Here is a 14,700-nt window from a genome sequence, read left to right on the forward strand (position 1 = left end):
TAGTCTGACCATTCAGGAGGCACTGTGGCAGTCACACTCTCACCACCAGATTTTAACTCCTGGGACCAAAGCCCCTTCACTGCAGGCAGCTCCATGAGCTGATGGGTCCCCACTCGACTCCCTACACATCCCACACTCACATAGGCAGACCTGCTTACCTCACCAGCTCAGCCCCAAATTTCCCTCAGCAGAGCTGCAGACCTCTGTCTCCTTTAAGGACTTTTATAATGGTGAAGTAACAGAATTAAAAGGTCAAGCTGGTGCCTTCAGAGAGGGACCCTGAACAAACAAATGCCTGGGCTTTTATACCCTCACAGTCTCTGCACGTGAAACTCTGTGATCTTCCAGCTGAGTCCTTGACCCTTGCTGTGTCCATGAGTGTCTTGTCACCTGGCTGGTGCCACAGGTCCCTGGGCCTTTAGGAAATCAAAAGGTCAGCAGTTCTCAGCCTTTTGCCTTGGGCTCGGGCTCCTGCCCCACAGAGCTCAATCTGCAGCTCTCACTGCAGCTGCACACTGAGCTGCCTGCACTGAATATTCCTCAACAATCAATGCCTGAGCTCTAGGCTAGGGACTGGCAGGGCACACTGGGACACTACAGCCCCAGTTTGGGTCTGGATTCTGCAAAATGCTTCTAAGGGGAGAGTGAAGGGGTCAAGCTGTAATTTCAACCTTGTCAATCTCTTTAGAGAGTGAGCAAAAGAATAGGGAGTAAAGCTGGGTTCCCCTGCAGCCCTTTCTGATCCTCATGGTCTCCCAGGCTTCTCTCACCTCCCTGATTAACCTTCCAGCATTCCGCTAATGCAAACTGGGACTAAATCCTGCAGTTTTCCAATGAAACTTGTAATTCCCAAGGGACTTCAATGGCTTTCAGATTCCAAACTCTCTTGTACAATCTGCTGATAATCCTTGCCTAGAGTGGCAGTATTTAAACAATTCAAGGTAAGCACATGAAGAGAACTGATTCAATCTTGGTTCATGCAGTAATTAATTATTCATTTTTACAAAGCACTTTTACCAATGTTTGAATCCAACCTGTTGCAAAAGTTCAAAAATAATGTTTTCCATTTCCTCAGTAATTTTTTGCTCAAAAAAATCACAGAAATTCCATGCAGATATACATGTATTACAGTTTACAATAAAGCAAACAGTAAGATAAGAATTACAGCATAATAAGGTCAGAGCCACAGGTATGTAGACAGAGTAATATTTATTTATTTGTTTTTCTACCAATAAGTTGTAAGAAACAGCAAGCATTTCTCATGGTTTAAATCCTCCCAATGAAATCAGGAGCAAAAAACTTTAAATTTTGCAAGTCTGACTCATATTATTGCTAAGTTTTGTTGAACCAAAGTGACATTTGACATGAAAGCATAGAGCAAAAGGAGACATTAGCAAGAAGCCTGATGTGGGGCAGTCATCCTCTGCAGAGTATTGACGGTTCATCCTGATCAGGGGAAAACAAGAATATACCCTACATCAAATACCTCTGCTGAGCTCCTGGTTTTTAGTGCTCTGCAGAATTAGGAATTTTCACTCACAGATTCAGCTTTTAAAGGTCTTGTGAGATTTCCCTTGAGGATCAGGGCTGAAGCAGTGGCAGGAGTTCTGTAGTGAATATGCCCTTGGGAACCCCAAGTTTTCGTAGTTTCTGCATGAAAGCTGTTTATGGTGGGGAGAGCTGACTGGTTTTGCCTGTGTACTTTCTGTAGAACCATGGAGGGATGCTGGCACAGTCTGCAAACCTGCCTGGGCTGCAGGGGTGCCCACCCAGGCCTGGCCAGCGGGAAGCACCTGGCACAGGCACTGCAGAGAGCTGCAGGTCACAGAGCAGCAGGAGGGATGCAGGAAGTGCTGCAAGGTCCGAAATGTCCCGGGACTGCCCCGGGAGGAGGGAGGGATGCTCCCTCGTTGCTCAGTTTGGAGTAACTGGATTTAAACACAGGACATGAGTGCCCCATCTGCACGGGATGGGCTCTCTTCCCCAGTGGTTTTCAGCTTTGCCACCACATAGATAAGTAGGAAAGACATCTGCCGGAGAGGGGAATTCAACCGTCTTGAAAATTTGTGGCTGCAATTTGGACCCTTGTCATGCCCACGTACTGTGTCACTGCGAGAGGAATTCAGTTACCATGGGTTACCCTATCAGTACGGGGACCAAGTGCCTCCCCTCCCAACAGCTCTATAAAAAGAGTCGCTCCAAGACACCCCAGCGGCTCCTGCCTACAAGCACAGACCCGGAGAAACTTGGCCACGGAGAGAGGGAGGGCCGCCAGAGGAGGTGTCAGCATGCCGTCTGCTTTCCAGTTTCAGTGCCACCTCGTTCTCATCTTCCTGGCAGCCTCCAAGGGAGAAACCAGATACCTTGAGGTGAGCAATAGGACTGATGATTAAACACATCGCTGTGCTTTTTAGCTGCTATCTTCTAACTTGTAGTCTCAGCTTTCAGGCACTGCGCTTTTTTCTCTCCCTTTTCCCACTTCTCCCGCATTAAACTTACACCAGGGTAACATTAATGCAACAGTTCCGTGTATTCTGTACTACCCCTCGATTTTTTTATCCTCAGCAAATTTTCTGAGGGTTTAAGAGACTTTCTGTGCACTTAGCTGCTGGGCTCCCCTCTTAGGTGCCAGGTTTATTTCTCCTCTGCTGCAGGTTGGCAGCTTCCTGACTGAGCTCTTCCCCAGCTGCACTGCTTCTGGAAGAGGGATGCAATGTGGTGTGCCTGTTCTTGAGAGGTGCAGGGAGAGGGCTACATTCCACTTTGCCCCAGACTTTTGCCCTCCATCTTTCACCAGGTGAGGGATGCTGGTGAAGATGACCCCTTCCTACTCCTCAGTGAAGATCTGAAGCGGGAGCTGTCTGCAGGACAGATCTACCGGCGGTCGCTTCGTGAGTTTCTTTGGTGCTTTGGTGGGGACTACTGGTGGGTGGGAGAATCCTGGGGACACCTAAGGGAGGGGAAGGGCTAACTGGGAGTGAAAGAGCCGCAGGAGTATTTTGCGAGACTAGAGAGAAGAAGGACAAAACATTAATACCACAGAAATCTGTGGTTTGAGGCAGATGGAGAGGGTTCATAGTTGATCTTCCCAAATAATGGGAGTAGGATGGGGATTCTACACCCACGTCCCTGGGCAGGGTCATATGGTCAAGGGGTGGGGCAGGCGCAGCGGCTCTGATTAGAGAGAATTCTGAAAGAACAGAGTGTTTGTGTACTTGTGCACGTACACACACAGTTTTCTGCCCGGAGATTCTTTGACACACCATCCCCCCACATCCCCTCATCGCGTGCTTGTGCTCACACCTGCGGGTTACTATTTATCCTCTGATGCTCAGCATGCTCCTAATTGCTCCAGCTGGCTCTCCCTTCCTCACTGCCAGCCGGATCCCAGTGCAGGGGGGTCTCTCCTGTCCTCCGTCCCTGAACAGTGGGAGCTGCACTGAGTCTGCCTCCAGGGCAGGCAGAGGCAGCAGCCCTTTGTCCCTGCTGTTCCAGGGTGCATTGACATGCTGAGTATAGAGGGGCAGTTCACCTTCACCGCAGACAGACCGCAGCTGCACTGCGCAACCTTCTTCATCGGGGAGCCCGAGGAGCTGATCGCAATAGACTACGACTTTGTAAACATTGACTGCCAAGGGGGAGACTTCCTGAAGGTAAGAAGCTGCAAGTCTCTGCTCTCATCTGACTTGGGAGGTGTTTGCTGCATGTGCAAGGGGCAGGTGAGCACGTGTGCACACGTGTGTGTGTGTGTGTGTGTATGAGTGAGTGTGCGTGTGTGTGTGTGCAGAACAGGCTTTTGCCACACAACAATCTCTGGGATGGCTCTTTCTCCTCCCTGAGGCACTCTGAGTACGTGTCCCCCGCATTATCTCTCCTCTAAAGCAAATTCAGATGCAGAATGAGGATCCCTCTCCAAACTGCAGAACTGACTCTTCAGAACTTTTCCAGAAGCACCTCTATAGAGTGCCCATACCTGGGGGAATGACTGAACAGTTTGGTCAGTAGGGTTTTCTCCTTTCACTGTGAATCACACGAGCCCTGCAAACAACGATACAGCTCTCTGACTGGCTGTTACTGCTCTGGGACCTCTGCTCACAGGTCGCTTAGCATCAGATTAATAGTGAGTGGATCATTACAGGCCTTCTTTAAAATTTCCCTGCTAGAACTTCTCAGGACATTGGGTCTGAACTGAAAGAGGCTCATGCCTCAGCCAGTTATATTCCAGGGTCAGAAAATTTCACCAGCACATTTCTCTGGCAGGCAGGAGCATTCACCACGACCTGAACTCAGTCAAGGAGAGAAAGAGAGGCTCAATGGTCCCTGGCTGCTCCCCTTGCCTTGCACTTTGCCCTTTGTGCTGCGCTGGCCAGGCACAGCACCGACCAAATCCCACCTAGTGGCAAGCTGAGGTCCAGGAAGGGGAGAAGGAGGAAAGCTGCCGTTTAGCTCCTTCCTTGTCTCCTGCTCCCTTTACCGTGGATAATCGTGTCCTTCCCTGTACCTTGGCTGAGATCTCTCCCCACGTAGCTGCAGGGAGGCTGATTTCAGTCTCTTAGGGATGCAAGGCTTTTGTACCTGGACTTAGAGTCACTCATAGAGGGTAAAAAATGCCAAGAGGTCTTTGGCGTTTTACTGAGCTCTTCTTCCTTTGGTGTCTCAAGCTTCTGTGTCATATTGCTGTATATTTACAGGCAGCTTTTCCCCCATGTAATTTGAGCACCTGTATCTCATTACTTCAGAAATTTACAGTTCTGGCAAATCCAGAGACTGATACTGATTTTTTTTCATCAGGAAATCCCACATACTCATATTAGTATTATTAACTGAAGTGATGGCTGAATCTGGTCCTTGAATTTTGGGAATATTGACAGGGGTGTAGAAGGAATTACTGTGTGAGAGAAGCTAGGAGGGAACTGAAACAGCAAGGCAGGCAACTGCATATCTATGCTCGAGCTAATATGTATTTTTGCTTCTGACACATTCCTCTGAAGACGGTGAGGAAAAATTGTTGCTTTTTTGTTGTGAAGGAAGGATTTGTAGAGGTTGATGCTTAAAGTCCTGCCACATATGCAGGATTTGTTTTGCTTTCTAGTCATTAGGATAAGGAGAAAGAGCTGACACAAGTGACAGTAATACCTCTGCCTGTAATTCCTCCCCAAACCTCATGTATTCCAATATCCAGGACCATTAATGACAAGCTGTAAAACATGGATGGTGGAAAATTATGGGCCAGATCAATTGACATAATGTGCAGAGTTTGAAAAGGTCACTTATATTTCTTGTGGCTCCCAAACCAAGCTGGTCAAAAAATTCTCATAGAAACAATAAAATGGCAAAAAAAAAAAAAAAAAGAATTTGATGATGCTGAAGCAAGAAAGAGATACTTCCCTCAAAAAAAAAAAAGATAATCAAAATTGTTACCTGGAGATAAAAACAACATTAAATGTTATATGTATCCTCTTCCTAAATATCAACTGAAGCATGAATAATTCATCAAATGTTAGGAAATCAATCAATACAAAGAATTTTTGTTTTCACTTTGGGGCTTTGAACAGGTTATATGGTGTCAAAAGAGTTGCATACTTCATGTTTCTGTTCTCCGCTAACAGATCAATAAACAAAAGCCTTTTTTTAAATTATTGAACCTCTGTAGGTATTTGATGGATGGATACTCAAGGGAGAGAAATTTCCCAGTTCCCTGGATCATCCCCTCACCACTTCTCAAAGATATGTAGACTTCTGTGAAAGTGGGAATATTCAGAGGAGCATCAGGTCATCACAGAACGTGGCAATGATCTTCTTCAGGATTCACCAGCCTGGCAATGGATTTACTGTCACAGTCAAGAAAAACAGCAACCTCTTTCGTAAGTCTGTATTTCATACCACCAAAGGGTCTTGAGTTTGGGTTAGGAAGCAAAAAGAACATGCTGCTTTGCACTGAATTCTGTCACTGTGGCTATCTGCACTGACAGGGTGCAGTAAGGCCAGTGAAGCCATGCTCACCTGCATGCCTGCAGGCTTGACTCATGTTCACTGTGTGTCCCAAGAAAAACAAAAGGAGCTTAAGAGATCACACAGGCTTCAATGTGCAAGACCATAAGGTTCTTTCCTTCAAATAAGATCTCTGCCAATCTAATATTGGCGTGTTCCAACACATTCAACTAGAACAAATAGTATTAATTTAGTAACTTTGCTCTCAGCATTCTCTAGATCTGGGTGAACAATGAGGAAAAAAATATTTGAAAAAGCTCAACAGTAAAACCAGTGTATTGAATAGTTGTGTGATAGTTATGAGAGATCTCTACACAATTACAAGGATCTATTTGCAAGTTCTTTCCCTAAGCCTCTGGGCTGGCAAGACACAAATTATCATAGAATCATAGAATGGCTTGGGTTGAAAGAGATCTTAAAAATTATCTCATTTCACCCCTTCACCATGGCCTGGAATGCCAACCACCACAAAAGGCTGTCCACGGCCCTATACAACCTGATCTTGAGCTCTTCCAGCAATGGGACACCCACAACTTGACAGGGCAACCTATTCCAGTACCTCACTTGAAATATTTTTTCCAGAGAGGACGAGACATTTAATAATTATTGTTCAGGTCAGTCTGATTTATCTGCCTAACCACACAAAGTGACCAAAAAAAAAAAAAAAAGACAAACGTGACAGCATGTCTGCCCTATCCTTACTCCAAGTTGTTCAGACTTGAGCCTGCAATCTGGGTCCCTACTCTGGCATGGCTTCATGAACATGGATGTGATGATTTTATTCAACTGCTGGATGTGGCTGGTGTCTTTCTCTGTCCTGCTGAAGCAGCTGCAGGATCCCAGGTCTGTGTCAAGGATCCCTTGGCCTGCTCACATAGATGATAAGTTACTCCTTTACCTGAACTCTTAGGCTTGAACTTAAAATCATGCTCTCATTTCAATGACATATTTTGCAGGGTAGGGAACTCCAGTGGAGAGGAGCAGAATAGGAGTTAGGGGGTTGCTGGCAATATCAGGCAATAAGCTGTCAAAACTGAACAAAATCCCTCCCTCCACCTATGTTTATCCTTGTTCAAACAGACAAACTGTATGAACCCTTGACAGCATGAGCCCCTGATGTATGGATTTGGGGTGTGAGCTCTCCTATTGACTGCTTCATCCTCAAGTTGTTCCAGACTTCCTGCTACATCGTAAACAGTGGGAATTTTTAAGGAACAAATGCTATGCAAGAACCTCAGAAAATGCCATATGCGTACTTTTTCAGCATTTGGTTGTAACTCACAGTAATTAAATTATCTCTGCTTTTTTGGTACTGGAAGTACATTGTTTTGTTATATGGAGTAATGACTGCACAAGTAACTCTTGTACCTTTTTCTGTGTCCCAGCTTGCAATGTCATCTCTCAGACTCCCTCAGGAAGGTTTACCATGGTCATTCCTCACCAGCACAGAAACTGCAGCTTCTCCATAATCTACCCAGTGGTGATAAAAATATCCGATCTTATCCTGGGACATTTAAATGGCCTCTTTTTAAAGGTGAGTTCTTTATTTCCTAAGAAAATATTAGCATGTGCAATTTTCCTGGGCACAGAAGAGGGAAGGGGTGAAGCAGGCATAGCCTGTAGCACTGGCTGCTTAGGCATGTGTGCTCCAGGCCACTTCCATGCATGCTGAGGGCTCTGTTTTCTCCCCAGAGATGAGAGCTGGGGCTGTCTCTGTTGCTATTGTCTCTGTAATGTTGCAATGGAAATCAAATTATGCAAAGTACCATTAATGCATGTAACGATTGCTTGCCATAACAAAGGGTAAGGATTTCATTATAAAGAAAGAAGCCTTCTCCCTGAGAGCTGTCTGTCTGTATTTGAATTAACAAAACCAGCAAACACTCTGAAGAGATAAATGAGACATTAGACAGCAATGTATTACCACAGAGAAGATACAAATGTGCTCACAATTAATTGCCTGCTCCACATGCTGAGCATCCTCTGCTCCATCTGCTGTGATCTGGGGTATTTGGTGCTTGGTGACAAACAGACAGAAGAGGACAGGAGCTGTTGGCTATACCTGTGCTTGGGAGGCCTAAGAAGGTGCCAATTCCAAAATATCCAGAAGAATAGAGCAAGAAAATTTGTTTTCTCCTGCCAGTGAGTCTGGTAATCTAAGTTCTTCAAGAGGATTGCCAGTATCTGGGCAAACCAGGCTTCGAGAGACAGGCAAGTGAATTAGTTGACTTACTCAGTGGTGGGCAGAAAAGGGACAACAGCAAAGGAAGGTAAAGAAACTAGGTATTTAAATAGCAGCAAAGGGGTGACAGCCCAAAGGTGCTCAAGGTGTCCATGCGAGATATTTTTGGCAAACAGCATTAATTTCAGGCAAAGAGTATTTGTGGGTCTAATACACAGTAAGCCATTGTTTTCAGACAAAACTACTCCTGTTATTAATTTCTAATTAATTGAACTTTTCCACAATGGTGAATTTTAGCATTTTTTTAGGAAAAAGCATGCTATAGTGGGACCGAAGTTCCCGCCTGCCAGCTGAATGTAGGCATACATGTAGCCCATATCTGCATTAATTTCATTATATGTCTAAGCATCCAGGATCAGATTGCTTTTCTGCATTAAAAGTGGTTGAATCAACATCTTATCTACTTGTCAGTAATTTTCAGAGTCTACTAGGTCTTTCTTTGGAATCCCTTAAGAAAATTAATTTAACTAATGTCAAATTGAGGTAGTACTGCTCAGAATAAGAAACTGATTTCGCACAGCTTTGAGCACAGGGGACTTCTAAAACCTGTTGTTGGCTGCAGTCATGTCTGGAGAACTGCTACATTTTGAAGATAAATGACAAATAACGTTTAGCCTCTGTCTTTTTAGAAACCATCAGCAGGCTGTGCAGGAATGGGAGACTTTGTAGAGCTTCTTGGAGGGGCTGGCTTAGACCCATCCAAGATGTTTCCACTAGCTGACCTGTGTCACTCCTTTCATGGGTCTGGTAAGAACTCTTTCTTCCAATTACATCCACAAAACAAAATAATTAACCATAATGCAGACACACACCCACACACCCACACACACCCACACACACACACACCCCTGGACTTCCTGCTAGATTGGTGAACTTCATATCCAGCAGAACATGAGAGCAAAGCTATTCATGCCTGTGTTTTGGCAGTGTGTTACATCACTGTCATGGTCACCTTCATTTGCCCTTTCAGTAATCATTAGGACAAGACTAAATTATACATACTTTAAAAATTATTGTCCTATGACAAAAAATAAGCATTAGTATGTCAGAGCATAAAATGGTCAGAAAATTCACAACAAACAAAGGCAGATTGATACATTTTCAGTTAAAGAGCTTTTCTCTCATTTACTCAGTGTTTTCAAGGCCTTATTTTCTGCTGCAGGTATAACACATATACCCGAAAAGCCTCAGAGCTCCTATTCTCTGCTGTGAACACTGTTGTGGTTCTGAACTTGTTTCACTATCATGCCAGTCCAGTGACTGCTTTCTCCCCATAAAAAAAAGGAATTTCCAGTTTCCCGAATATTCAGTAGAAGACTGCAAAGCATGGAAGTGATATGACAGACTAAGCCCTGTAGCACACTTATCATATCCCAGGAGTATCAACAGGGCACTGGTGAAGCAGCATGTCCACAGAGTTGTAGAGCAGGAACATGCCTGGTACTTGGCCCTTGTGGTCTGCCTTGCCTTTCATCACACCACGACTTAACAGTGCAAGCACTGTTCAAAGATTTAACTGGCAAGTGCTGCTGTGGAATGGTAATACTGAGCAGAGCACTGGAATGAGATTAATGTGCTTTCATGGTTGTGTGAAGGAAGTGAAAATCCTTCTCAGCAGTTCTGCTCTCCCAGTGACCCACCAGATTTCTCCCCCAGTGAGGAAGGTGCTCCAAGTTCCCCAAATAAAAAGGCTTTGCCAAGCCTCCACTCAAATGTGTTGTCTAAAGCAGCAGTTAGTGATACACTTGATTTCCCTCAGAGTGAGTCCATGTGTTGGGCACTACCATTGGAGTTTGTCTTGATGGGACTCTCACAAACTGTTGCTCCTGTGAAGTATGTCCTTACACAAAAGCCCACTCATCCCTCTAACAGGAAACATTTTGATATTGCTAATTTTGGCTGTCTCCAGGACAGAGTGCAATTACCCTTGCGCATCACTCATGGTATCTAAAAGTAGCACATAGATTTGGAGTGGCATTGAATGAGGGAAGGATATACTTGATTAAATACCCAAGAATTGTATATCAAAACTAACAAACACAAAAGTTAATCAGCAATATCACCACTGGCAGGTGACTGCTACACACAAATTGGCTTTATTTCCAAAATTGCATGTATTGGTGCATTATAATTCCCAACATCGTACATCTCTTTTCCCTTGCTCTCTCTCCTACAAATGTATCTTTTTATCTCCTTTATATCTCTTTTCCCTAATTAGCCCAAATGAAAATTGGCTGTGACAACACTGTGCTGCGAATGGTCTCCAGCGGCAAACACGTCAACCGTGTGACGTTTGAGTATCATCAGCTCAATCTGCAGGAAACAGAAACAAGAAAGGAGAACACCATTGAGGAATTCTGCTTTCCTAGTATCTGAGAAACCGGGACACGCATCTTCACATAGCTAATAAAAATAAGGTTCTATAATAATGCATTTTTTCCTTTAACTGGCTGGTGGTGTCGAGCCTTTCTATAAGCATAATTCTTTTTTCATACAAATCAGTCATTCTCATGAGCAAGCAGGAAAAAGCAACAAATATATTAATCCTTGTTATTATCATTATATTCTTTCTGCAATGTTTAAGCTCATTTACCATATCCAAAATCAATAGCAAGAATAGAAGGGTATGTTTCCTGTATAAATATTATTAGGAAAATAGACACAAACACTAGTCTGGGGATATATGAAACCCACAATAAATATAAACTTCATGCAGCAGCTTTATCCTTTTATATCAAGTATAAACAAAAAAAAAAGTGGTGAAATACACTTCCAGTTTTGTAAGAGGAAGTCCAACATTAGTGTGTGTAAAAACTACTGGTTTATTTATGACTATAGATGCACTATTTATTTCTAATGACATGTTTTTAATAAAAATTTATAGCATGACACTTCCTTACACAAATCCAAACATAAATAAATACATTCAAAGAGTTGGCAAAGAGTTCTTACGTTGTATTTTTTCTGAAGAGATCTTTTAACATACTGATTAAACTTCCTAAGTCTTATGCAGTTTTGTGGAAATTAAAGTTTTGAACACATGTTGCTGTAAAACCATGAACTATTATGGGCAAAAATTTGGTTTGTCTAGGTTGCTTACACCTCCACAAAGAATAAGTTTCAGCAGTACACTTACTGGCACCTTCCCTCTTTTAGATTTTTTGGTCAGGTGTCCTGCTGACCCACAGAGGCTGGGATACACAAATATAGATTCACTTTTTCCAGGCCTTTGGTGTCCCAGAGGAGGAGTGTGAGCCTGAAGAGCTCTGGGAAGCTCAGTAGAGGACCAGAGCTGTGTCCTAGCTTTGAGGACAAGGACTGATTAGTATGTTTTCTGTGAGTGATACCTGGCAGCAATAAGAGTAAACTGTTCCTCCTCCAAGGCCCAGTTAATGGTCAAACCTAACTAATCCTGCTGCATTCCTGAAATCTTTCGCTCTAAATTATGGTTCTTAGATTCAATCACCCAAAATGAAGTGTCTTTATTATTCAGCAGCTCGGAAGTTAATCTCCCTGACTGAAGTGGGTGAAAACCACAGGATGCTTGAGACTCCCCTCCTTTGGTTCTGGGAGCCCTGTTTTTGTGACTGACTCAAGAACACATGGATGTGTTAGGCAGACTGGTCAGACTCAGATGAGTGTATCCACCCTGCAGGGCTGTGTTTATGGAAAAGGTGGAGATTGTGGGAATGTTTTAGTTTGTTCCAAAGAAAACAGACAAAAGTGCTGCTGGCTACCCCATGACATGAAGCGGGCCTGACTTAGGTCTCTGAGTGGGGTGTCCTTGGCCTCTACATTCCTGTTTGAGCCTCATGAAACCCCCGTGACATTTTGGAGCCCTGCTGAAGTGCTGGCAGTGTTAGTGTGGTCACCCAGCACTAGACACATCAAATCATAGAATCCTAAAATCATAGAGCAGCCTGAGTTGAAAAGGACTTTAAACCTCATCTAGTCCCAACCCCCCTGCCATGGGCAGGAACACCTCTCTCTAGACCTGGTTTCCCTAGACCCAAGCCCTAGCTCCATCTGGCCTGGGCTTGACCCCTGCCAGGGATGAGGCATCCACAGCTTCCTTGGGCAACCTGTTCCAGTGTCTCACCACTGTCACAGGAAAGAATTCTTTTTAAATATCCAATCCAAACCTACTGTCTTTCAGTTTGATTCCATCCTCCCCTGTCCTGTCACTACATGCTCTTGCAAAAAGTCCCTTTCCACCTTTCTTGTAGGCCCCCTCAGGTACTGGAAGGCCACAATTAGGTCACCCCTAAGCCTTCTCTTTTTCAAACTGAGCAAATCCAATTCTCTCAGCCTGTCTTCATAGGAGATGAGCTCCATCCATCTCATCATCTTCTTCGTCTTCTCTGGACTCACTCCAGCAGGTCCCTGTCCTTCCGGTGCAGGAACCCCAGAGCTGGACACAGCACTGCAGGTGGGGTCTCACCAGAGCAGAGCAGAGCAGAGGGGCAGAATCCTCTCCCTTGCTCTGCTGCTCACACAGCTTTGGATGCAGCCCAGGACAGGTTTGGCTTTCTGGGCTGTGAGTGCACATGGCTGGGTCAAGTCCAGCCTCTCACCCCCAGCACCCTCAAGTCCTTCTTGGCAGAGCTGCTCTGATCTGTTCATCCTCAGCCTGTGTTGATACCAGGGTTGTTCTGACCCAGGTGCAGCACCAGCACTTGGTCTTGTTGAATCTCATGAGATTTCCATGGGCCCTCTCCTGGAGCTTGTCCAGGTCCTTCTGGATGGCATCCCATCCTTCAGCTGTGTCATCTGCAAGTTTGCTTAGGGTGCACTTGATCATTCTATCATTTAATATCATTAATGAAGATATTAAATAACACTGGTCTCAGTTCCGGCCCCTGAGGGATACCACTTATCACTGATGTCCACTGCAACTCTGAGCCATTGACCATTACTCTCTGGATGTGACTGTCAAACCAATTCCTCATCCACCTAAAAATCCATCCATCAAATCCCTCTCTCCAATTTAGAGAGAAGGATGTCATTGGGGACTGTGTCAAAGCCTTTACAGAAGACCAGATAAATAACATGTATAACCCTTCTCTTGCCTACTGATGTAGTCACTCCATCATAGAAGGCCACTGAGTTGGTCATCCAGGGAGAGAAAAATCAGGGCTCAATGAAAAGTTTTTTTTCCTGAGAAAACATGCAGTGACACAGCATGTCTGCCCCCAAACATCTTGCTAAGCTCACCCTTTCTGGGTGCCTGTCACTGTCAGGGTGGTCTTCATGGCAAGTAGCCCCACCAGCCTTTCCTGAGCTCCTTTCAGGTAACCAGGGCAGTTTCTGGGTTGCACCATTTGGAAATAAGCTCCTATGTCAAACTGTTCCCATTCACATGCCTACCAAAAAACTGGGGAGAGGTAGAGGTCTTTAAACCACTATTCCTTGGTCACTAAGAAACAGAGGGGTTGAAACTTCAACAACAGATTTCAGATCCAGTAGCTGAGAATTAAGTCATCAGTGAAGGTAAACTCAGAGTCATTCACTTCATGCAGTTTCATATTCATAGATTTTCCACCTTTCAGCTTCATATGGTATGGTTTTTTAAATGCTAACATGGCTTAAATATGACCGAGCCACCATGACCTTGTGGAAAAGAATCTTAATGCTAAGGAATTTGAGATTTTGCCTTCCATATCATACAGAAGTTGACTGTACTACTAAGAAAACTCACTATTGTAGATGAAGGAGAATTAAAAACAACACTCCGCATATGATGGGCATAACCATCTATTGATACTGTCTCATGAGTAATACTCAAGTACATAGTAGTTTTCTCAGAACTGGCTGTCACTTCTTTTAATTTTGTCACTGTCTTTTAATCAACATAAATTTAGGCAGCACCATCAACGGTATCACTTCTCTCTAATGGCTCTCTTGGACAAACTTGGATTCCAGACAGCATTCGCTTGTCTGTGCTTTAAGATCTACCTTAAGAAGAAAATTGAGTCACTTCAACCTGCGCATAAGTATTTATTGAGGCCCTCCTCTTTTCAGGAGTTACAGAACTTCAGTCACAAGAAGTCAGCTCTTAGATGTCAAATGACATGAGCCCTCAAGTGTTTAGTACTGGAGAAGTAAGGAAGTAAGTACACTCATAAGTGAAAAACAAAACAGGCAATAAAAGCACTGCAAGAAGAAAAATTTTAAAAGGCAACTGAAAATTTGCAAATGAGTAAAAAAAAAGCAGGACTAGAAACTGGTCAATAACATTAATATCTGTTGAAAGAAACAAGGAAAGAACTTATCAATTAGCAAGGTTGTAGCCTGGAAGCTGACAGGAAATGGAAAGCCTCCTAAGAATTAAGAGAGAAATCAAGTCCCTAAAAATAAAAATGTAACAAAAGTCTTTGACGAGGAAGTGTTTGGAAATGTTAGCTTTGAGAAGAAATGTATGTCCAGTATTTAGACACCCTATCATCTGTCACTGGAGGCAAAATCCA

At 44.0% G+C, this 14,700-nt stretch overlaps 1 protein-coding gene across 1 annotated transcript; it reads left to right on the plus strand.

The window, feature by feature from the left end:
- The first annotated feature begins 2,200 nt into the window (after positions 1-2,200).
- CRHBP (corticotropin releasing hormone binding protein) lies at positions 2,201-11,175 on the plus strand. Its single transcript, XM_085042728.1, has 7 exons — positions 2,201-2,369; positions 2,798-2,891; positions 3,496-3,653; positions 5,654-5,864; positions 7,377-7,525; positions 8,863-8,980; positions 10,452-11,175. The coding sequence occupies exons 1-7, from the start codon at positions 2,289-2,291 to the stop codon at positions 10,607-10,609; spliced, it is 969 nt and encodes a 322-aa protein (XP_084898854.1). The 5' UTR covers positions 2,201-2,288; the 3' UTR covers positions 10,610-11,175.
- Positions 11,176-14,700: the final 3,525 nt, after the last annotated feature.

Source organism: Lichenostomus cassidix, chromosome Z (genome assembly GCF_008360975.1).
Source record: "Lichenostomus cassidix isolate B80296 chromosome Z, HeHo_3.0, whole genome shotgun sequence".
NCBI lineage: Eukaryota > Metazoa > Chordata > Aves > Passeriformes > Meliphagidae > Lichenostomus > Lichenostomus cassidix.

Excerpts from the sequence above, each read along its gene's own strand:
- CRHBP (XM_085042728.1), top strand. The coding sequence starts at position 2,289 with ATGCCGTCTGCTTTCCAGTTTCAGTGCCACCTCGTTCTCATCTTCCTG. Across the intron at positions 3,654-5,653 it reads AAGGGGGAGACTTCCTGAAG|GTATTTGATGGATGGATACT; the intron begins GTAAGAAGCTGC and ends GAACCTCTGTAG. Across the intron at positions 5,865-7,376 it reads GAAAAACAGCAACCTCTTTC|CTTGCAATGTCATCTCTCAG; the intron begins GTAAGTCTGTAT and ends TCTGTGTCCCAG.